Source organism: Protopterus annectens, chromosome 3.part0, assembly GCF_019279795.1.
Source record: "Protopterus annectens isolate FY-2018-M chromosome 3.part0, PAN1.0, whole genome shotgun sequence".
NCBI lineage: Eukaryota > Metazoa > Chordata > Ceratodontiformes > Protopteridae > Protopterus > Protopterus annectens.
The window spans coordinates 1691209626-1691234638 of NC_056731.1; the positions used below are offsets into that span (position 1 = coordinate 1691209626).

The following is a 25013-nucleotide window of genomic DNA, read 5'->3' on the forward strand; positions in this document are numbered from 1 at the left end:
CAGGACAGGGCTTCTTTAAGAACAAACCCTACATTTATGCCAAAGGTGGTATCCAGTGTGGCTCTTACAAACTATTCACTTGCCAACATTTTATCCAAATCCCCAGAATAAAGGGGAGAGACTTCTGCACTCATAGGACATACACAGGCAGTTACACTTCTACTTGGACAAAACAAAAGCTTTCAGGAAAACTGAGCAATTGTTTGTAGCATATGCTGCAGGATCATAGGGAAAGGCTATTTCAAAGCAGACCATTTCAAAGTGGATAGGACACTGTATCCGTTTCTGCTACACACAGCATGGAAATACTGTACCTAGCAACATAAGGCCACATTCCACCAGGGCAACAGCCACTTCAACTGCCAACCTTGGAGTACTTTACTCTAAATCCAGAGCTGGCTTTGCCACTGCAGTGCTGCAGGGCCTCCTAGCCACCCCGAATCCTTTATAGACCCAGCCACCCAACCTCAGCTTTGGGATTCTACCCAAGTGTAATGACTGCAGCAGTGAAACACTATGAACATAGTACAGTTTTGTACCTACCATAAATATAGATGTTCGAGTGTATTCACTGCTGCAGTCCAGGTTACCCTCCCTCCATCCCCACTTTCTTAGCTGGGACTTATCTATACCTTTCTACCCTATATAACCTATGTGGTGTATTTGCTTGTAACTGAAGGTATTGTTAAAATGTATGTTTTATTAGCAATATGTATTGCCTACCTATCTGGGGGAACCTGACATCTGGGGCAAGAAAAAATGAAGAAAATGGCGTCTACTGCATCTTCTATACCCCTGGCGCACTGATGTCAGGGAAGAAGCGACAGCAACCGACGCTGGACCAAGACTTTGGAACTCTGGCCGACTGCGGGACCACCTGACGGCAGGATAACCCAAGTGTAATGACTGCAGCAGTGAATACACTCTAACATCTACATTTATGGTAGGTACAAAACTGTACTTATTTAATAATCAAAAGAACTTCAGATAGGAATCCTACATTTGTACCAGCAGTTCTAGTGCAGTGACGATGGTGCTTAAAGAGCAGCAGCAGAGAAGAATATTTTATCTGATTTCTCCCATGCATACCCAGAACATTTTTCAACGCTGACTTGTAAAACTCAAACCTGTAGCGCTGCTGGTATCCTGTATTCTGGCAGTCCATGCCAGTCTCATCTTTTATTTAGTAAACAGATCTACTTGTAGGACTAGATCTTTAATGCATAGGGCTATACAAACTGTGACTGCTCCACAAAATGGGTACAACTTTTCCCAGGCTATTCAGGCATTTCTCCCCTAACTTGAAATCTGTATCTCTCATTTCAGTTTTCGATTTCTGAACAAAGTGGAAGAAAGATAAGGGAAAATACAGAGAGCCTTCATTTACCCCCAAAGAGAAGAAAGCAGCAAAAGTTGGTTAATAAAAGCTGCCCCCTCTCCCCTGCAAATCCAAGTCTGCAGCTTCTGCATCTGCTAAGGAAACTCTGTCTTCATTAATATATATGACAGAGTCCTAGTTAATTCTCCTGGGTGGCAGTTTCATAGTAGCTCACCATTGCACAAATCCAAAAAAAGACATACTCCAAAACAACATCTATGTCCTGTTTTATAGAGCAGACATTCCCACAAGAACTGTTGATCAGATGTCCTAGGTGAGATCCTGATGGAAACGCCCTAGAAGGGTAATGTAATCTTTATCTGTCCTCCAGACCACTGAGCTGGAGAGCATCAGTTGCAGTAACTTAAAAAAATGGGAAGAGCAGCAAGGAACCCTAAAACAAAGCGACATCAGTCAGTACCCCGTGCATTCAGGAATCAATTTAATGCACATTAGTCTGTCATAAGAGAGCAAAGGATGTCCTGTCCACAAACTCTGATGCTTTGCACCAAAAGCAGAAGACTTGCACAAAGGGGAGCGTGCATCAATCTACTTGTTTCAAAACAGAATTCAAAAGCCATCTTGTACAGTGGACGAAGGGTTGGATTGTAAAACAAAGTCCAGGATCCTGTAAAACTCTCCAAATGAGGTTCCCTGCAAAACCAGTCCGCTCTTGCTCATTATTCCCCATGACACAACTAGGTGCCAGCCTAACTCTGATGCCGATTCCCGTAAATTTGGCACCTGAAGTTAGTTGATCTTCCTAGCCACCACAGTCACTGAAGGAAGATGTTAAGGGAAAAGGATGCCAATATGCACAAAAGGTGGCACCAGATGGAACCCATGATATAGATATGTGCTCAAAAATTACCTTGAAGGACTAAAAGATACCCTGAAAGGAAACCGTCCCGCTAGCTGTCTTTCTAGATTAAAAGTAAAGGTTTCAGTTGGTGGAAATGGCCTGATTCAGGTTATACTAACCTGGGAGGCCACAGCTAGGATGAACAGAACAAACATTAAAGGGAGTAACCTAAGAGCAGGTTGTGACTTAAGAGAGAGAGTGAACCTTAGCATCTGTCTGGAAGTTCTGTAGTTTTTATATTGGATCCCTTCAAATATTTGAAAATAAGTTGCTGTGAGTCAGTATTCATTTAAAGAAACTCTATTTGGATTAGTGCTTTTATCTTTGAATTTAATACGTTTTCGTTTTTGGATAAGTTTTTCTAGGCCTGAGAGTCTGCAAGACCAGTTTTTTATACTCTAATGCTTGTAGAATTCATAAGTCTTTGAGGTTTGCTGCTTTTAATTTGTTCCTGAACCAAGCCCATTTGAATTAATAAAGGTGATGAACTGGTGTGCATACTAGCATTGCAGCCTCGTCGTGCTTGATTCTCTTGTCTTGTTCCCATTTGATGAGCCGTCTGGGTGGAGTCTACTTGTTCTCTCTCTCTTTCCATATGGAATTTTGTCATTCTGAAGCTTTCCTCTTACATGTCTGATGCATGCTGATAGGTGAAATGGTGAGCCAGTAAGTTTCAAATCTATATGACACTTTGTGTGTAGTTCCTAAGATGTACTGGTATCCTGTCCAAGATTAATTATCTGCTTTATGTTTGGATAGGATTGGATAGGTTATAGCTATACTGCAGCTGTGAATAACTTAAAAAGCAAGTCATGGAAAATGAATGAAGGGAAGTAGATATAGTTAACTCTATAAATGAGGGATGCAGCTTGATGACCTTGCCAAGTGTCTGTTTATGAGTTCTAAGAAAATACAGGTAGTATGCATTTTGACATTTGTCTTCTTTCTGCTGGTGTGTACCTCAAATGGCTAATGAATACTTAGTGAAATATAAATAAAGTCCAGTTTTTGTGATTCCACATGTGTGTGCATGTTTTGTCTGTCTGACTGGTTTCATTTTTATCTGTTTGCACTTACAAGATGGAGGTGCTGTTTTTTTTCCCAGCCATTTCCAGGCATGCCTATGGTACTGTACATGGCAAGTGTACTGAGTTCTAACTGTACATAAATCCTTATAGCATATACGAACCAGTTTGCTGAGATAATCTGACCATTTCCCCACTTTCTTATTAAGTTGTGGGTCCTACTTTGACCATCAGCTCACTTTTTTCTCTTCTGCCCTGTGCATTAGTGAAATAATTTAATACTTTTGTTTTTACCACCTTTTCAAGAAAATTGTTTCACCAGCTAAAATCCTATCTAAGAAAAAAATGTTGACATCTCCTGCACAGTGGTCTAGGCAGTATGACCAGGTTATGTAAATTAAGCTTTGTGCTTCAGAAGAGTTGTGCATTTCATGTGGCAGGTGTGACACTGAGTGTCAACCACAAAGTGATTTTTTTTAAATGTGAGTAAGGGATTATGAATAATTGGCAGCAGTTATCGACAATAGTTCTCAAGCGGAACGCTTGCCAGTTTTATCGTTTTCCCCATTCTTATTTTCAGGTGACTGAAAAACATGGCAAGAACAGAAATTACAGAATTTCTCGCTTTAAAACTGGAATATGCAGAGTTTTCCTGCATTGAAACTGGTTTCCTATTTGTGTTTGTTTGCCAGGGTAGTAAAATGGATCATGATAAAGTACTTGGGCATAACCGCTTATAAGGCGGAGGTCCTTTTTAATCGCTTAATAGGAAATTGGTTAGGTTATTGAGCTGGTGCTGCTAGAAACATTTCAGAGTGATTGTTGCACCCCCCCACACATTTTTTCCCTACAGAGTTTTGTAATTTTTTTTTAAATATAAATTGCATAATACCTTTCAGATGTATAGGGAGCTGTTACTTGTTCAATATAAAATAAAGGTAAATGTTTAACGTTTGGTGCTTGACAGGACATTGTATGTGGACAGTTTAATCCCTTGGGCTTCACTGCCATGTATAACATTTCACACCTCAGTTGTGTATGGTGCTCTTTACTGTATATACATTTATTACCGGAACTTGCAAATAACCAAGATGGTGAGTACAAAGTAAGTAAGGTAACAGAATTCCATTTTCTTCATTACGCATCGCTGCAGTTGTACTAAGGTTGTGATGTGAGTCAAGTATGTGTGTAGATATTCCTTCAGATAAAATGAATGTGTAAAGAACATTGAAGGCAGCAATAATCGGTAATTGCAAATATATACTTAAAAAAGCGGCAAGCACAGAGTCACTAAACTGGTCCACCATACTTAATTCTATGAAATAAATATCTGATGATGTGTGCAGTCAGAATCATGGAATTTTAGAAACATTTTTTATTTAAAAAAAAAAAAAGTCAGGTTTAGTAACCTCCAGATAAATTGAAAGCACCAAAGTAATACAGGTCTGGTAAAGTCCTGTATTAAGAAAAAGAACTCCTGATCTGTGATGCTTTTTAAGTTTTGTCTCCGGCAGTTGTTTTATTCAAAGTGTTCTTGCATATTGATTGAATACTTAATATTAAAATTAACATCTTTATAGCACATTTGTTCAGCATACTAATTAAGACAAACATTTTAGTTAATCACTGAAATGTGCACAGTCTGATTAAAGATGAAGTATTAATAACCAAGGTTTTCTTTAGAAACATGGCAAGACCTTGACTTGCTAATAGGGTATATGAGAGCAATTAAGTGAAATGACATTCAGGATTACTGTGCTTGAGACTTTTAGTACATCAAAGTGATTTTTATTACTGACTTTGGAAGCTACTTAAATACACATTTGTTTAGTTTGTCACTTTTACTGCAGTCTTTTAAGCTGTCCTGTTTTTGTATTTGTTTATTTTGTCCATTATTTAGTCTGAATACCTAGCTCTTGTCACAAAAGCACATCATTTGGTATCCATATTGTAGTGAGTTATTGTAAACTTGTTTTTTTTCCCCCCTTTTTACAAGGGATTAGTGCATCACATTTGGACTATATCCCCTTTCAGTTGCTCTTCCCACTCACTCTGCTGGGTACATATATGAAAGCATTTAGTAAATATAATGAATTTGTCATGAGTACTGACTTTTCTGTTTATATTGTTTTAGTATTTTTTTTCCTTGTGCTTGCTTATTGTTAAGCTTCTAAAGGGGCCATCTCCCAGGCAGCAATGAGAGTGCTTGCTGGCATCATGGCATTGAGAGCAGTTTTTATTTTATGAACCCTACCCAACCCCACCCCCCAGTGGTAGCGTAAGCACTCTCATCTTAGTGAAGACTACCTACACTCTTTCGGTCAGTGTATGTATGCTCCTTCACATGCCCCAGTGTGGGCTACCATCACTAGCCTGGGTGATCATACTTGCATCCTCCAGTTCCAGCCCCCCCCCCCCCCCACACACACACACACACACACTTGGTGATGAGCTTCACTTGTCCAATCAAACTCCAATCCCCATGATGGGCACACCTATTCACCCTGTCTGTGACATTTAGTGCTTGAGCCACTAGTCAGACTCTAGTCTCATGGGCTGTAACCAGCAATTTTTTTTCTCAAACACCTTTATTGAATGATCACTTGTGACATAGGCAAGTTTACATTTTGATAAAAGTAATCAAGCAGTATTAACATGTCAAGTCAAGTAGAACTTTGTCATTATTCAGACCATACAGCAAGTGCACAGCTAAACAAAATTATGTTTCTCCAAGCTCACGTGCAAATAACGTACTGTAAAAAAAAAAAAAAAAAAAAACAGCAGCAACAGAGTCCAAGGGATCAGGATACAAATAACCATTCTTTGCCAAACTCAGAGTTGATATTCAGGGGCCGCAGCCACCCCATCATCCACACCATCTGTACTATCGCCAGCTCCATCCCAAAACACCAACAAAAAGTTCCAAGTCCCATCCGTTCACCTTGGATCACTCCAATCCTGTCCACTGGCACACTACTACCTTACACTCGATCAATTTACATTGGCCGCAGCAGTATTTTCCTTCCACACCATCTTCACAGAGATCAGCAGCTCTAGCCACCAACACCATTATCATTCTAATGTCCGGACCAATCTTTGACCACCACCAAAGACAGAAGTCGACAAGCCAGGCTCTGGTTCCTGCACTCGACATAACTGCTGTTACTGAAGCTCAAGACTAACATGGCCAGCTCAACAGTCGCTGCAAAGTCCAAAAACAAGGCAGTCCACAAGAACCCAATAGAAAAACACCACCGCTGCATTCACCACACACCAACAACAAAACGTTTCATAAAACTGACAACACAGGCTTACTAGAAGCATTGATGGTCAAGTTACTTGCTAAGAAGAACGTTTTATGGAAGTTGAGTCTGATAGGATTTAAATATAGGAGAACAGAATGAATCTCGTAACCTTAACATTGTATGCTGTACTGCCAGTTCCAAAGATGCACTAAATGTCTTAAAAGTGCGTTGTACACTGGCAAATCATCTCCAGTTTACTTTTGTTTTAGGATAAGTATTTTGTAATTTCTAACTCTACCATGAATCTTGGCCATAGCTGTACAAAAATGGCACACAAGTATAAGTTCTTAGCCTTAGGTTTTAGCATGTTTAACATTGAGAATCTCAGTATACAGCAGATTGACTTGCATGGACTTTTCGTTGTGGGTCCTTTGTTGGGACATCATCTCCAGTAGTCATAATTTGATGTTTTCTACAGTAAGATCCCTTGTTTGGGGATGTTGATACTCTATTCATGTTCTTCTATAGCTAAGTGGGTGCTTGTTTCCAAAGCCTACCTTTGTTCCCCACTTGCATGTCGAGCCTTGCCATTTGCAAAGTCTCGCAATCTCAAAAGTGTGAGCATGTGCCACTCAAGATTGTAAGTGCACACCTACAGTGGTATTGCCTTTACTGTCAAGTACCTAAAATTTAATCCCACTGTTTGAAGGAAAAGGGAGAAGCTTTTTGGAGTACATCTAATCCAGAAATGTGAACACCATCAAGAGCTCTTCATTCAGCAGTTTGTGGAAGGATTCTCCATAATGGTTCAGGCATAAGCAGAGTTTTTATCATGTAAAGGTAAACACTCTTAAGAGCATGTCAGTGTCTGACCCCCTCCTAGGAGGTAATTCTACTAGTCAGCAGTCTTGGCACCTTACAGATGGTGAGCTGACTCACCAAGAGCTTGATCCCTTTTCTTTGCCTTAGTGGAAGAGGAGGGAGTCTGAGGGTTGCTTCCTGGGGTTTATCTCCCAGCTGATCATTTTATAACCCAGTGTTGTCAGGCTTGATTTTGGAGAGTGGAGTGGTCATTTGAGTTCACAGTGCTGAGGATTGTTGTTGGTATTTATGACAGTTAATTGAGCTGCTGGTGCTTCCCCCTCCCAGGTCCAGTTGAGGAGGGCTTGTTAGGTCATCTTGTTCCAGAGTTGTATTTCAGGGGCATGGCATTGAGCAGATCTTCGACATATAGTGGGAGCATGAATTATGGGTCCAGGATCACATCCTTAAGGAGTTTTTGTTAGAAGCCCTCGCCAGTCTTGGTACAAGCCTTTCTCGAAGTGCTGCTTTCTGCTGCCATTGATGATGGAATTTTTGTTCCAGGTCCTTTTACTCTGTGTCAGTCAACTTGTAATTCTTCAGTTGTAGAGTGCATACATTAGTGTGTGTGTGTTGGGGGGGCACAGTTTTCTCCCCTTGTTGCAGCTCCTTTGGTGGAGTTGACTGATTCTGACTGCCAAGGAAAATGATTTGTGCGCACCCCTTCTACATTGGTGATCCACCCGTTGTAAAATGTCTGAAGGCTTATGCAGAGCATGTTGGAACTGTCCTTGATCCTGTCTTTTTCTTTTGTAGAGATCCCTGACAAGGTTGTATTGGTTCTTCTTCCACTTAAGCTCTTAAGGCAACATGGTGGCTCTTGACTGTACATCTTTGGGTCGCAAGAAGTGGAGTTCTGTATGCAATCCTTGCCTGAGTGGATCGGGCAAATAACCAAGCATTCTGGTAATGAATCGTACTGCACAGTTTCCAGAGATCACAGCATTATGTTGTGCTCCCGTTTGACTATAAGGGTAGGGTTTTGGACCGATGTAACAGTATAGTTTACTCCACTGATAGTTTAGTGCGTAGGGATGCAACTCTTCTTTTTCCCAGTTTGTATTACCATCCTACCTTGTTAGAAAGGCTGTGGATAAATTCGAACAGCCTACAGTCTGAACTTTAGGAGGTCCTTCCTGAGAGACTGTTTTCTTCAATGGGAAGAAGGCTTGGACTGTATTTTGGAGTGTTTTTGGTACCCAGGCTAGGGCCACATTGTGGGCCTTTACAGAATGCCTAGATAAGGTTGCCCTTTCTGAAGGAAAAACTTGGGGACAACATCTTGATGCCAAGTGGTCTTTAGCAATCTTTCTTTGGACCCGGTTAATTACCGTCTGAAGATGAAGGCCCTCACCTGTGTGGAGGGCATTTTAATCCTCCTCCTTTTGATTCCACTTTTTTTATTATCTTAACCTAGCAACCCCCCCCCCCCCCCCCCCAGTAAGAAAGGCAGCCTTGCTTTTTCAAAAAGGTCTTTGGGTATAACACAGCCTTAATTCCTTCATTGCGTGTAAAGTCACCCAAGATGTTTATCCAGTTAGTTGTACTGCTGTCTTCCTACTTGGGACTTTCTTTTGGTATGGTGGTGTTTTTCAACATTTCAGTGGGTTACAGACGTGGTTACCCGTGGCTAGTTTCCAGAGCTCATGAGCTTTCCCCAGAAAGAGTTTTGCTGGTGGGTCATTTTGTCTCAGTGGAATTCATGGGACAGTCCCACTCTATGCTGCTAATAGTGGCTTTAGAGGCTGCCCTGTTTTCCTGCTCTTGAAAGAATGCAGTTGATCTTAATCTCAGTAGCTTCAACCAGCACATCTGTTTGATTTTGGATCAACACTGTGCATGGGTTCATGCCCTTGCTTTTCCAGAACAGTTAGATGATGATGCTGGAAATAAGACACTCTTCATTACATCACCATATGGGTTCCACAAGTAGATTCCTTCAGTTCACTTTGGGCAAGTCCAGCTTCTATGAAAGTGCGTCAGTTTGGGTTTTTTCTCAATGCCATGAATCTTTACATAGGTGTTTGCTTTAATGGTTGAAGCCTTGCAGAAGAAAATTGAGTCCTCTTACCTGGATGACTAATCTTCTTCTGTTAACTTCAAGACTGTTCATAGACCGCTTTCCTGCTGTGGCTGATGCACGGTTGCAATCTCCAGGATTACAGTAAATATGGAAGTCTTTGATCTTTCCAATTGCCAGTCTGTCTGTTCTCTGCGTTATGTGGCCAAAGTATTAGTTTTAATTTTGCTTTCAGGCTTTCCACTGAACAGTCTGGATGTTTTTTGTCTAGCAGTCCACAGAATGCTCTCTCTCGCTTTTGTTTCCTGTATCACCACAGTTAAAACCCATCCTTTTTTTCTGGCACATAGGCTTTTATTTTTCACTGCAATATGTTATGGCACTCATGCATTGTGTATATATATTAGGAATAGTTTAACACCTGAGTGCTAATGTTTAGTTTTTGTAAAGAGCATGTGGAAAATTTCTCTAGAGGCTTCAACAGTGGCAAATCATCTGTCTAAAAACTGCCTTGAAGAAAAATGTTAATTTCAAATTACTAACACTGGAAAACAGTGTTTTCCAAGAAGTTGTACTTTATTTCTTATCTTGGGAGTGTTTTGAGTCTTTTTGCTATGTTTCTGGCGCAGAAATTCATGACCCCATTGTGTTGTCTTTTCAGTTGTAGGAGAAAAAGAACAGTCCTCAGTGGAACAGATGTTCTTCATCTCACATTGCTGCAGTCCTTGCATATGGGTAATCCGCTGTCCTCGGTCGGCCCGAATACCAAAGTATTAGGCTGACATCGGTCATGGGCGCTCAGATCTGACATCAGAGCGTCAGGGTATTAAAGCGCATGACCGACGTCATATCCTCAGTCTTTTTTGCCGCATGGTCCAATGCAGAAGCAGCGTTTGCAAGTGCCGTTCGGCGTTCTGAAATTTTCGTATTCTGAGTTTCAGACTGAATCCAAGTTGGGCTAAGTACCCCGTTGGGGAATATTTTTGTTTTTTCTTGCCTCAGTTAACCGATAATCCAAGAAATAGCAGGATCAGGGTACCCTGAAGAAATCTGTGTGGAGACAGATGAAAGCGCTTAACCACTCTAGCATTTGAGTATTTTATTTGTGTTTTTATGTCAATAAACTGTGTACATTGATAATCCGGCTTCGAGTGTGTTGGGGTACCCTGATCCTGCTATTTCTTGGATTATCGGTTGTTGTGTGCTGTATTTTTTATTACCACTTGCCTCAGTTAATTCCGGATGTCAGAAAAAGTGAATAATTGTATTTCTTGTGGGAAACAGATACCGCATAGGGATTACCACTCTCTTTGTATTCCTTGTTTGGGACCTGAGCACGACGTAGTCGGGTGTCGCTTTTGTGCTAGGTTTAATAAGCGCACCATTAAACATAGGTTAGATTGCGCTAGGCTTGTCTTCGGTAAGTGGTGTAATTATAATATGCCGTCGGATCCTCCGACGCCCGCTACCGGGAAGAAGCGCAAAGACAAATCTTTAAAGTCCAGACAAGATGAGTCGTCCGTTCCGGACTCCGGCTCTTTAGAAACTACGGTGGAATCTGTGGATCCAGCTGAGGTTTCAGTTGAGTCTCAGGGGGAGGCTTTAATTTTGCAGGATGTGGCCTCTCAGGAGTCAGGTCAGGCTGAGGGGGCCTCTCAGGTTGCTGTTCTCCCTTCCTTGCCTAAGGTGGTTAGGCCTTCTCCTTCTGTTTCTAAGGCTCCTTCTAAAGGCAGGCCTGGTTTGCCTTCCACGGGTGTCAGTCCTAGTTCTGCAGGTTCTGTGCCTAAAAATCACATGCTTAAAATGGCAGAAGATTTAATTTCTTTAATCAGAGGTTCTATGCCCCCTCCTGATAAGAGGCCTAGGGTGGAGCCAGAGGTGGAAAGTTTAGAGCAGGCTTCAGATTACTCAAGAGTCTTCGGCTGAAGACATTCAGGATTTCCCTCCTTATTCTGATCCAGACGCAGAGGATTCCACTCCCTCTGCTTCTCCTCCAGAGGATTTTTCTTTTTCAGAAACCCTGCGTTCCATGAGGGAACATTTTAAATGGGAAGGTCAGGATTTCTCAGATTCCCGAAAGAGGCTTAGGGAATTTTTGTTTTTACCACAACATAGGCCCTTGGCTATACCTCCTGTTTTGGATGTTCAAGACGTTTTCTCCGAGGCTTCCCTTAATCCAGACTCTCTGCCTCCTGCGCCAGTTAAGCCAGACAGGTATTACAGAGTACCTGAGGCTCATAAATATCTGTATAAGAGTCCAAGGGCTGACCCAGAAACTATTAGCCAGGGACCTAAGGGTGTCAGGGCTTCTGTTGTAAAGAATCCAGTTCCTATTGATAAAGATGCTAGAGCTTTGGATAGATGGGGTAAGAAAGTGTATACCTCTTCCACTTTAGCAATGAGGGCTTTGAATTGCCAGTTTCATATGTTGAAGTATCAGAATTTTCTTCTTACTCAACTAAAATCTAAAGTGGATGCTTTGGCAGAGGGCATAGAGTGTAAAGAATTACAGGATTTGGTACATGCCTCTGAACAGGTGGGTAAGCATTCTTTGCAGTGTGGTTTCAATGCTTTACAGGCTTCTTCCAGGGTGGCTGCCACTGGTTCAGTTATTCGCAGGCACGCCTGGCTTAAGGATCAGAATTTGTCAGAGCATGTTAAAACTAGAATTTTGGATGCTCCTTTGCAGTCTGAAGTTTTGTTTGGTTCTCCTGTGGAATCTGTCTTGAAGAAAATGGAAGACAAGGCTAAGTCTATGCAGACTGTTAAAGATTTTTTGCAGGTGCAGCCTCCTAAGTTTAGCAGGAATTGGCCTACTAAGGGATGGGCTTATCCTTCTTCTGATTCACAGTCTAGGGGTAGATCTAGACGTGGTAGGGGCAGAGCTCAGGGTACTTTCAGGCCTAGGACGTGGAGTTCACCTGCACAATCTACAGGTGAGGGCAGGGGCCAGTCCTTTCGCAAACAGGCCCAATGACCTGCATTTTCAGCTGCCAGATTCTTCCTGTCTGGCAGCTCCTTTGGGAGGAAAGTTGGCACTCTTCAAGCAAAACTGGCTTTTAGTCACCCAGGACAAATGGGTGTTGGACATTATAGACCGAGGCTACAAGTTTTATTTCCATACATTGCCTCCTTTCAAAGGCATGCCAGACGTTCCTCCTCAGCAAAGGGTAGAGGCTCACAAGCAGATTTCTTTACTTCTTCAAATGGGGGTATACAGCAGGTCCCTCTGTCAGAAGTGGGCCTAGGATTTTATACTCGCCTGTTTTTAGTACCAAAGAAAGGAAACACATGGAGACCGATTTTGGATTTATCTATTCTCAACACATACCTAGACATTCCAAAATTCAAAATGTTGACGTTGCAACAACAACTACCTCTGTTGGGCAAAGATCACTGGATGGTAACTCTGGATCTCAAAGAGGCTTATCTTCATGTTCCTATCAGGCCCAGTTGCAGGAGGTACCTGCGTTTTCGGGCTGGGACTTTACATTATCAGTTCTCTGCATTGCCCTTTGGCTTATCTACTGCGCCCAGGGTGTTCACAAAGGTTCTGGCTCCAGTGATAGCCTTCTTACGGTTAAAAGGAATACAGATTTATCCTTATTTGGACGATTGCCTGATTCTTGCTCAAGACAAGTACGAACTTCTTCATCATCTACAGTATGTGATGGCAGTGTTAAGGTGCCTAGGGTATTCTATGAACGAAACAAAGTCCAGTCTAGTACCCTCTCAGGAAATGTGCTTTCTGGGTGTGAGACTGAATACAGCTTCCCAGATGGCCTTTTTGACCCCGGACAAGCAAAAGAACCTTACTCTTTACTTCCATCAATTGTCTCTACGGTCCAGGCTGACTGCAAGGACAGTCCTTCAAGCCTTGGGGTTCATGGCATCTTGTATTCTGGTGCTTCCCAATGCCAAACTGCATATGAGGAAGCTACAATGGTATCTCAAAAATGTATGGACACAACACTGCCAAGATCTGGACACTGTCATTCAAATAATACCTTGCATTCAAAAGGAATTTTTGTGGTGGGCTCAGGAATTTTTGTGGTGGGCTCAGGAATGTTACCTAAACAAGGGACTCTCTGTGACCCGACCAGAGGCGAGTCAGATTTTAACGACAGATGCCTCGGACAAGGCTTGGGGAGCACACCTCAATGGAAAATGGGTGCAAGACACGTGGCCTGCCAGACTTCAACATTTACATATCAACTTGAAGGAGATGTTAGCAGTCCAATTTGCATTAATGGCTTTCAAGGATTTACTTCACCCAGGGCAAGTGTTGATTCTAACAGACAACACAACTGTCATGTGGTACATCAACAAGCAAGGGGGAACCCATTCGTACCCTCTTTGCAGGCAAGCAATGATTTTGTGGGAGACTGCTCTCAGTTTACACCTCAATATTCAGGCATGATTTCTACCAGGAGCACAGAACTCCTTAGCAGATGTTTTGAGCAGACAGATAGTAGATCCCCATGAGTGGAAATTGGATCCTCAAGTATTTCGAAAATTGACAGTGATATGGGGAACTCCAGACATAGATCTGTTCGCTTCTCCACTAAATTTCCAGTTGCCAAAGTTTTGCACAAAAATGTTTCATCCCACAGCTTGGAAAGTGGATGCTCTATCATTCAGTTGGAGCAATCTTCACGTCTATGCCTTTCCGCCTCTGCCTCTCCTCCCCAGGGTACTCTTGAAGGCCAGACAAGACAAGCCCTCCATGATACTAATAGCTCCAGATTGGCCTCGACAGCACTGGTACCCTCTGCTGAGGAGTTTAGTACGGGAGCCTCCATGGCCTTTGCCTTCGATTCCGCACCTTTTGTCACAGGAGGGCAATCATTTCCTCAATGTCAGGATTCAGTCCCTGCATCTAACAGCCTGGTGTATTCTGTTCTAGAACCTGGAGGGTCGCAGCTTCCACAACAAGTTTTGAATGTTATTTTGGAGGCCAGAAGGCCTAGTACAAGGAAAGTTTATGCTGATAAATGGAGGAGATTTTTAATTTGGAGCAAAACAAAGGGCTTTGATGTTTCCAGGCCTGATTTAAGTGTTTCTCTTCAATATCTTACAGAATTATTAGACAAAGGTTTGTCTTTCTCCTCTATAAAAGTTCATGCTGCAGCCATTTCTGCTCGCTATGACTGTGACCCTCCATTATTCTCTCATCCTTTGTTTAAGCAATTTCTTAGAGGGGCAAAGAACATAAGACCCCCACGTGGAGCTCCTACTCCTGCCTGGGATCTCAATTTTGTGTTGGAAAAACTTACTTTACCTCCTTTTGAACCTGCAGCTTCTGCTGAGTTAAAGTTTTTGTCTTGGAAGACTGCCTTTTTGTTGGCCATTACGTCTGCTAGAAGGGTTTCTGAATTACAGGCTCTTATGGCAGTTGAACCCTTCCTAATTTTTCATAAGGATAGGGTATCTCTGCGTACTAATCCTACTTTTATGCCTAAAGTGGTTTCAAATGTGGCCTTGAACCAATCAATTCATTTGCCTACTTATGCAGATCCCCAAAATAAAGGGGAGAAAATTTTGCACACTTTGGATATTCACAGTCAGTTGTGTTATTATTTGAGCAGGACTAAAGGGTTCAGACAGTCTCAGCAGTTTTGTTTCTTTTGCTTTGAGTTCTCAGGGGAAACCTGTTTCAAAACAAACTATTTCTAAGTGGATTGGCTTTTGTATTGCTTTTTGTTATTCTCATCATGGTAAGGAGATTCCGGCTGGAATCAGACCTCACTCCACTAGGGCTACTGCCACTTCTACAGCTTTTTTAAGGGGAGTAGCTACTAAAGACATTTTGGAAGCAGCTACTTGGAGTTCAGTGCATACTTTTTCTAAACATTACCACCTTCCTCTTTATTCCAAATCTAGGGCTGGATTTGCCACTGCAATCTTACAGGGCATTTTGGCAGCTCCCAATGCTTTATGATTTTGCCAGCCTCCCTTTACCTCTGCTTTGGGATTCTACCCATATGTAAGGACTGCAGCAATGTGAGATGAAGAACATAGTACAGTTTTGTACCTACCATAAGTGTAGATGTTCGAAGATCCACATTGCTGCAGTCCAATTTACCCTCCCTCCTTCCCCTCTGTAGTTGGAATGGTTGTATGGTTTGGGTGGTAGCTGTTATTTGTACATGCCTTTTGGGAAGTATTCTATTTTTGGCTGTGGCCTTTCTTTTTAGGGCCTTCTGACATCTGGGGCAAGAAAAGACTGAGGATATGACGTTGGTCATGCGCTTTAATACCCTGACGCTCTGATGTCAGATCTGAGCGCCCATGACCGACGTCAGCCTAATACTTTGGTATTCGGGCCGACCGAGGACAGCGGATTACCCATATGTAAGGACTGCAGCAATGTGGATCTTCGAACATCTACATTTATGGTAGGTACAACACTGTACTTTTACCATTGGCTTATGGTGCAGAGTCTGTGTCTTTGGTTGGATAAGGCAGTAATGCCCTGCTTTGAGCGCTAATGCAAGATGCATTGTTTTAATAGTTTACCCACACATGAAGTTCTTTGGGTTTACTGCAGGCATTCAAGGCCCAAGTGCTCGAAGACCACAGTCTCGATGGGAGGGATTTGAGTGTTTTATAGCTGCTCATGATCTAGCATGAATATGAGTTTGGGAAGCAGGTGTGGGAGTGAGCAGGAGGGTCAAGGAGTGATCAAGGAATTCGAGATTAGGGAGGGGGAGTTGGAGTTTTAGGTTGAGGTACCAGGAATGAAGTTTCAGTTAGGGAGCAATGGGAGAATGTACATTTAGAGAGCCAGGGCTAAAGTTTTAGGTTCAGTGAGTGACCGGGGAATTACGTTGGAGTGGGTTGGAGTTTTAGGTTTAGGAAGTGATAGGGAATTTAGGGTTAGGGAGGTGGAGTGGAGGTATGGGGTAAGAGACTGAGGAATCAGGTTAGGAACTCTGTGGTAATTTTAAGTTTAGGTTATGGTAGGACTACGCAGTTTGTAGGATCAGATGTTAGGACAGCTATGTAGAAATGGGAGATCAGGCTAGTGAATATGGGAGCACTTGACTTTTTGAGCAAGTGTTGGCAAGCAGATGTATCTGCTGCCACATGAGCATATGTAGTAGACCTGTTTTTTCACATAAATATCTATGTGAAGGCTTCTGAAATACATAGTAAGTTGATGTTCATTGTAAGCTGCAGTGTGATTGTGGGTACTGTTGAATTCATGTAAATCAGTATGCGGTAGTGCACTAGACTCTCATTTTGTCACCCTTTATTTGCTCGAAGGTTTTAGGTCTGTATGTAGTGCATGGTGATGTACTTGACATCAGGAATTCATTTTCTTTGTTTGAACTTTACTTCCGTATTTTGCCTATAACTGTAGAGAGTCCTCCTGGATCATTTTGCCAGCCTGGTTAGAAGTACAGCTGTGTAAAATGTAGTATTGTAACCTATTTCTGATTTGTCTTTTTTCAGGGATGGACGAATGCTGTTTGAGTATTTAGCTGAGAAACATGGTGTAAGTATCTTACCTGTATCATTACTTGTTTACGAGAGAGATAGCAGATGCCTTAGTAATACTTTGGACCTTTTTATACACTCTTCATAATGTATTAAATATTACTAATGATGTAGTTCTTTAAAACTGACAAAAGAAGATGAAGGGCCATTGCAACAAATGTTTAGTGTTATTTTTGTCTATCTATTCAGATTTGTGTAATAGTAGTGAATATATTTGTATGTCTGTGTGTATGTCTGGACTCCATTTTAGCCATGAGTTAAGGCACTTCAGAATTAAGTTGAAATAGTTAGTTACACCATCCAAGCATTTTGCTGGAGTGCGTTACTAGGCTTCCCTTGCTTCTTAATTTATACTAACTCTGAGGTCAACTTACCTTGGAATAGGGCAAACGCTCCCAAAATGCTGCTTTATGGACCAGAGTTCCACTGTGGCGACCCCTAACCGGGAAAAAGCCGAAGGACGCAACATTGGAGAAGAAAATTGTCATTTTAACTATTAATTTAGTGCAACTCTTATGAGCTCTTTTATTCCTATCTGCCAGCTTTCAGGTCAGACCATTTTTACTTGCCTTTCTTTGACATTTTCAGTTTTCCTCTGCCACTCCCTAGGTTTTGGTGCTTTATCACCTCACCCTTAAAGTTCTACTTTTTTTGCCTATGTTTCCTGCTGTTTAATTCATTTGTAGTAATTGCTGTTACATTTTATTCAACTATTTTTATACCTTCTGGTAATGGGGAGTAGAGGGTTCAAAAAAAGTACAAATATCTAAACACAGTTGAGCCTTACAGTACACTGACTTTGTATGATGTTCTTCATTCCACATTGCTGCAGTCCTAACTATTGGGTAGTCCGCTGTCCAGTCGGCCCGAATACCAAAGTATATGGCTGACGTCGGTCAGGGCGCATTAGACTGACGTCAGTACGTCAGGGTACTAATGCGCATGACCGACGTCATATCCTCAGTCTTTTTTGCCGCATGGTCCGATGCAGAAGCAGTTTTGCGAGTGCAGGTTGGCGTTCTGAAATTTTCTGAAGTCGGAGTTTCAGACCGAATCAAAGTTGGCTAAGTACCCGCTGGGGAACATTTTGGTTTTTTCTTGCCTCAGTATTTAACCGGATGTCAGAAAAAGTGAATAACTGTATTTCTTGTGGGAAACAGATACCTCATAGGGATTACCATACCTTGTGTATACCTTGTTTAGGGCCTGAGCACGACGTTGTTGGATGCCGCTCTTGTGCTAGATTTAACAAACGCACTATTAAGAGAAGGTTGGACTGTGCTAGGTTAGTGTTTGGGAAGCGTTGTAATTATAAAATGCCGTCGGATGCTCCGACGCCCGCCCAAAAAGCGCAAGGACAAAACGCGAAGCCTAGGGTTGATGAACCGCAGTCCCGGACGCCGGTTCTTTAGAAGGCTCAGTGGAGCCAGAGGTTTTGCCAGGAGTTTCTTTGGAGTCTCAGGCAGAGACTTTACTGTTACAGGATGTGCCTTCTCAGGAGGTAGGCCAGGCTGAGGGGCTTCTCAGGTAACTGTTCTTCCCTCTCTTCCCAAGGTAGTTAGAGCCTCTCCTTCTGTTTCCAAAACTTCTTTGAGAGGTAGGCCAAGTTTAGCTTCAGTGGGGGTTTCTCCTAGCACTTCAGGTTCTGTGCCTAAGAAACATATGCTTAAAATGGCAGAAGATTTGATTACTATGATTAGAGGTTCTATGCACCCTCCTGATAAGAGGCCTAGGGTGGAACCTGAGTTTGAGAGTTTTGAACAGTGTTCAGAGGCTTCTGAGTCTTCTGCGGAAGACTTGCAGGAGTTTCCTCCTTATTCTGATTCTGATGTGGATGATTCCACTCCTACAGCTTCTCCTCCTGAGGATTTCTCATTTTCAGAGACTCTGCATTCCATGAGGGAGCACTTTAAATGGGAAGGCCAAGATTACTCTGATTCCAGGAAAAGGCTTAGGGAATTCTTGTTTTACCCCAGCATAGGCCCTTAGCTATACCTCCTGTGTTGCATGTGGTGGAACATGTTTCTGCAGAGGCTTCCCTGAACCCTGATTCTTTGCCTCCTGCTCCTGTTAAACCTGATAGGTACTATAGGGTGCCTGCAGCTCATAAGTATCTTTTTAAGAGTCCTAGGGCAGACCCGGAAACTGTTTCTCAGGGACCTAAAGGTGTTAAGGCCTCTGTTGTTAAAAACCCTGTTCCCACTGATAAAGAGGCAAGGGCTTTGGATAGATGGGGAAAGAAAGTGTATACTTCTTCCACTTTAGCCATGAGGGCGTTGAATTGTCAGTTCCACATGCTAAAATATCAAAATTATCTCCTTTCACAATTGAAATCTAAGGTGGATGCTTTGGCGGAAGGTATTGAGTGTAGAGAGTTGCTGGATTTAGTTCATGTGTCTGAACAAGTGGGTAAGCATTCTTTGCAATGTGGTTTTGATGCTGTACAGGCCTCCTCGAGGGTGGCTGCCACTAGTTCTGTTCTTCGCAGGCATGCCTGGTTGAGGGATCAGAATTTAGCTGAGCATGTTAAGACAAGGATTTTGGATGCTCCTTTACAGTCTGATGTGTTGTTTGGTTCGCCTGTGGAAGCAGTTTTAAAGAAAATGGAGGACAAAGCTAAGTCTATGCAAACTGTTAAAGATTTTTGCAGGTGCAGCCACCAAGTTTAGTAGAAATTGGCCTACTAAGGGATGGACATATCCTGCTTATGATTCCCAGTCTAGGGGTAGGTCTAGACGTGGTAGGGGCAGAGCTCAAGGTTCTTTTAGGCCTAGAACAGGGAGTTCACCTGCTCAGACTTCTGGTGAGGGCAGGGGTCAGTCCTTCGTAAACAGACCCAATGACCTGCCTTTTCAGCTGCCAGTAGATTCTCGTCTGGCAGCTCCTTTGGGAGGAAGACTGTCTCTTTTCAAAGAAAATTGGGATTTAATTACTCAAGACAGATGGGTGTTGGATATCATTCACCACGGTTACAGGTTTTATTTCCATACATTGCCCCTTTCAAAGGCATGCCAGACATTCCTCCTCCACAAAGGAAAGAGGCTCACAAGCAAATTTCTCTGTTACTCCAAATAGGGGCCATTCAGCCAGTCCCTGTATCAGAAAGGGGCCTAGGATTTTATTCTCGCCTGTTCCTAGTACCAAAGAAGGGGAACACGTGGAGACCAATTTTGGATTTATCTATCCTCAACACTTATCTGGACATTCCCAAGTTCAAGATGTTGACGTTACAACAGCTTTTACCTCTGCTGGGCAAAGATCACTGGATGGTAACTTTAGATCTCAAGGACGCTTACCTTCATGTGCCTATAAGACTAAGTTGCAGGAAGTATCTGCTTTCGAGCTGGAAATTCTCATTATCAGTTCTCTGCATTGCCCTTTGGCTTATCTACTGCCCAGAGTATTCACAAAGGTTCTGGCTCCAGTGATAGCTTACTTCAGGCTAAAAGGAATTCAAATCTATCCTTACTTGGACGACTGCCTGATTCTGGCTCAAGAAAAGGAAGACCTTCTACAGCATCTGGAATATGTTATAGCAGTGCTAAGATGCCTAGGGTATTCTGTGAACGAAATAAAGTCCAGTCTAGTACCCTCTCAAGACATGTGCTTTCTGGGTGTGAGACTGAATACAGCAGCCCAGATGGCCTTTTAACCCCGGACAAACAAAAGAGTCTATCCCTTTACTTCCATCAACTATCTCATCAGTCCGTGCTGACTGCAAGGACAGTCCTTCAAGCATTAGGGTTCATGGCATCTTGTATTCTGGTGCTTCCCAATGCCAAACTGCATATGAGGAAGCTGCAATGGTATCTCAAAATGTATGGACACAGCACTGCCAGGATTTGGACACTGTCATTCAAATAATACCTTGCCTTCAAAAAGAATTTTGTGGTGGGCTCAGGAATGTCACCTAAACAAGGGACTCTCTGTGACCCGGCCAGAGGCGAGTCAGATTTTAACGACAGATGCCTCGGACATTGCTTGGGGAGCTCATCTAAATGGAAAGTGGATACAAGACAAGTGGCCTGCCAGACTACAGCATCTACATATCAACATGAAGGAGATGTTAGCAGTCCAGTTTGCATTAATGGCTTTCAAGGAGTTACTTCTTCCAGGGCAGGTGTTGATTCTAACAGACAACACAACTGTCATGTGGTACATCAACAAACAAGGGGGAACACATCCTTATCCTCTATGCTGGCAAGCAATGATTTTATGGGAGACTGCAATCAGCTTGCAACAAACTCTTGAGGCAAGGTTTCTGCCGGTGCACAGAACTCCTTAGCAGATGTGTTAAGCAGACAAATCATGGATCCCCACGAGTGGAAACTGGATCTTCATGTATTTCAGAAATTGACAGTGTCATGGGGAACTCCAGACATAGATCTGTTCACTTCTCCACTAAACCACCAGCTGCCAAAGTTTTGCACAAAGGGGTTTCATCACACAGCTTGGAAAGTGGATGCTCTTTCTTTCAGTTGGAAAAATCTTCATGTGTATGCCTTTCCACCTCTGCCTCTTCTTCCAAAGGTGCTCTTAAAGGTCAGACAAGACAAGCCAAGGATGATTTTAATAGCTCCAGATTGGCCTCGCAACACTGGTACCCACTACTAAGGAGTCTGGTAAGGAAGCCTCCATGGCCTTTACCTTTGATTCCACATCTGTTATCTCAGAAGGACGGTCATCTGCTCAATGTCAAGCTTCACTCTCTTCATCTGACAGCCTGGCATATTCTGTGTTGAAACACAGCAGGTCTCAACTTCCTCAACAAGTTTTAAATGTGATTATGGAAGCTAGAAGACCTAGTACAAGGAAAGTGTACGCAGAAAAATGGAAGAGATTTTTATTTTGGAGTACAGCAAAGAATTTGGAGATTTCTGAGCCTAATTTGAGTGTGGCTCTTCAATATCTTACTGAGTTATTGGACAAAGGTTTGTCCTTCTCTTCCATTAAGATTCATGCTGCAGCAATTTCAGCTCACTATGATTGTGACCCACCATTGTTTTCGCATCCTTTGTTCAAGCAGTTTCTTAGAGGGGCAAAGAATATAAGACCCCCACGTAGAGCTCCTACTCCTGCTTGGGATCTCAATTTTGTGTTGGAAAAACTTACTCTACAACCTTTTGAGCCTGCGGCTACTGCTGAATTGAAATACTTGTCATGGAAGACTGCTTTTCTGTTGGCTATTACTTCTGCAAGACGGGTGTCTGAGTTGCAGGCCCTTATGGCAGTAGAGCCCTTTTGATTTTCCATAAGGATAGGGTATCATTACGCACTAATCCTTCCTTTATGCCTAAGGTGGTTTCTAGTGTGGCTTTAAACCAAACTATTCATTTGCCTACTTTTTATGCAGACCCCAAAATAAAGGGGAAAAGATTTTGCACACTTTAGATGTACACAGGCAATTGCGTTATTATTTAAGCAGGACTAAGGATTTTAGGCAGTCTCAGCAGTTGTTTGTTTCTTTTGCTTTGAGTTCAGGGCAAGCCTGTGTCAAAACAAACTATTTCTAGGTGGATTGGGTTTTGCATTGCATTTTGTTATTCCCATCATGGCAAGGAGATTCCAGCTGGGATTAGGCCTCATTCCACTAGGGCTACTGCCACTTCAACAGCATTTCTAAGGGGTGGCAACTAAGGATATTTTGGAGGCAGCTACTTGGAGTTCAGTACATACTTTCTCTAAGCATTATCACCTTCCTCTCTACTCTAAGTCTAGGGCTGGTTTTGCCGCAGCTATTTTGCAAGGCATGTTGTCAGCTCCTGCTTCTTTATGATTTGCCAGCCTCCCTTACCTCTGCTTTGGGATTCTACCCAATAGTTAGGACTGCAGCAATGTGGAATGAAGAACATAGTACAGTTTTGTACCTACCATAAATGTAGATGTTCGAGGATCCACATTGCTGCAGTCCAATTTACCCTCCCTCCTTCCCCTCTGTGTTTAGGGGTGGTTGTGTAGGTGAGGTTATATGCTGATAATTTTGTATATATTGTACATATTTTTGGTGCAGGTATATTGGGCCTTGTCTTTTTAGGGTCTTCTGACATCTGGGGCAAGAAAAGACTGAGGATATGACGTCGGTCATGCGCATTAGTACCCTGACGTACTGACGTCAGTCTAATGCGCCCTGACCGACGTCAGCCATATACTTTGGTATTCGGGCCGACTGGACAGCGGACTACCCAATAGTTAGGACTGCAGCAATGTGGATCCTCGAACATCTACATTTATGGTAGGTACAAAACTGTACTTTTTACTTTCCAGAAACACATTTTACTGTTCCCTGTGGTATCGGTGCATCATTTTACACTTTCTGCTTTTAAGTACAGGATAAATGAATCCTTTGTTTAAATTGTAACATTGCTGTATTTACACCCCGCAGGTCTTCTGAGTTGGCCTTACTGATCTCCAGGACCAAGCTTGCAGTTTTTATGGGATGAGTCAACTATTTTTAAAGTTAGACCAAGAAACATAAAAATTATAAATTGAGAGGATTCTCTCTGGGTCTGGTTGCTAAAAACTCCTCCTCTCTGAAAAGTATTACATTAAACTGATTTAGATCAGATAGCATGGCTTCTTTGTCTAATTCTGAAGTATACAGAGTAATAGCTTCTTGCAGACTGTATCCACAAGATTATTCATAAGTCATTCTATTCCTGGAATCAGGATTGACCATGAAAAGATGGAGGCATTTTAAAGATCGGGGAAAAAATGCTGGAGCTGGGCAGATGGGTTCTTCTGCTGTCTTTCATTCCCAGTTTTACCATGTCTGTTTCATAGTTCTAAAGATGGTACAACTGCAGCAGCAGGTGCCAGCATAGGTCGGTCTTGTCATGCCTGTTTTTGTCTGCCTTATGGCAAAGGACACCAAAGTGAACAGTCTTAGTAACCCCTTTGGTGGTTACGCTATTTATTGTCATTTGATTACTGGGAAGGTCTAACTAGGTAGAAACCCATTTTCAGTGGAGGCCCTGGGAGAAAAGCTCCAAATTATTACAAAACATTTTAAGAACAGTAATTTTACAATCCTCGAAAACAAAACAAAAACATTTGCGGTTTAAATAATTATGTAACAAATTAGACGTGATATAAATACATTGTCATATACTTTGTATTGATTCTTAACCAATTATTTAATATTTGGAGAAATTTTAAACAGTTTGTAGAGAAATTAAAGGTAATTTAGTCTAATACAATTGGAAATTGCAATATGAAGTGAGGGAAAACAGGCTTATAATATATTTAGAGAGAAAGGGAAGAGACTTGGATAGCATTAAGGAAGTAAGTGAAGAAGGGAGAGTAAGGAGGTGTAAGGAATGAAAGGGTACTTATTCACATTTAAGGATATACTTTATCTTGGTTTTGAGCAAAAGCAGAGCCAGATTTTAGTTAGGAAGTCTTTCATAGTGGTTTTGAAAGATGGGAGGGAGGGGATAAGGAGTTCCAGGCCTTAGCAACCTTGTACGAGTGCAGACAATGCCCAGCAGATGTGCTAGGTTTGTAGACAGTCAGTGGATTGCAATGACCGACTGGGAACATAGTTGTGTAGAATGTTTTTTCATGCTGGACAGGCAGATGGATGCTGGGTAATTTTATAGGTGGTAAGAAGTTGTGTATATGTTAATTGATGTCTCAGTTCTAACCAGTTAAGGCTTTTTTGTGCTGTATAACGTGGGTTCTGAAAGGGGTATGTGCTGCAGATTTAGCAACTTTGTTATAGGATTGTTTGTTTTAATTTTTGTGAAGTCTGGAGTTTAATAATAATGGGAGCAACATAAAGAAGAGTGAGTAAGAGATGAATAATGGCAAGTGTAGTTTTAGTTGTCGGTTAGAGATTTTTTGGCTCTGTAAAGCATCCCTAGTTTTTGATGAGTTTTTCTTATACAATTTTGCATATGTGGGTCAAATTTAAGATTACTATCCACAAAAAATGGAGGTTGGCATAATGGTTAAGGTGCTTACCTTATAGGCACAAGGTGCAGGGTTTGATTGTTATTGGGGGGCAGTTAGCTAGGCTTAAAATGGCCCACAAGGGCAGTTAGGTTCACACATTAATACTAGGCTATCACTGTTAATAGTTTGCTATGAGAAGTGACTTCAATAGTTGTATTATTAAGAG

At 42.2% G+C, this 25013-nt stretch overlaps 1 protein-coding gene across 1 annotated transcript in view; it reads left to right on the forward strand.

Annotated features, from left to right (window-relative positions):
* EIF3E (eukaryotic translation initiation factor 3 subunit E) overlaps nucleotides 1–25013 on the forward strand; it is a gene marked incomplete in the record, with an annotated part of 1040336 nt that overhangs the window by 121389 nt on the left and 893934 nt on the right. Inside the window, 1 exon segment of the mRNA XM_044065734.1 lies at nucleotides 16850–16892. Within this exon segment, the coding sequence (XP_043921669.1) occupies nucleotides 16850–16892 (43 nt within the window).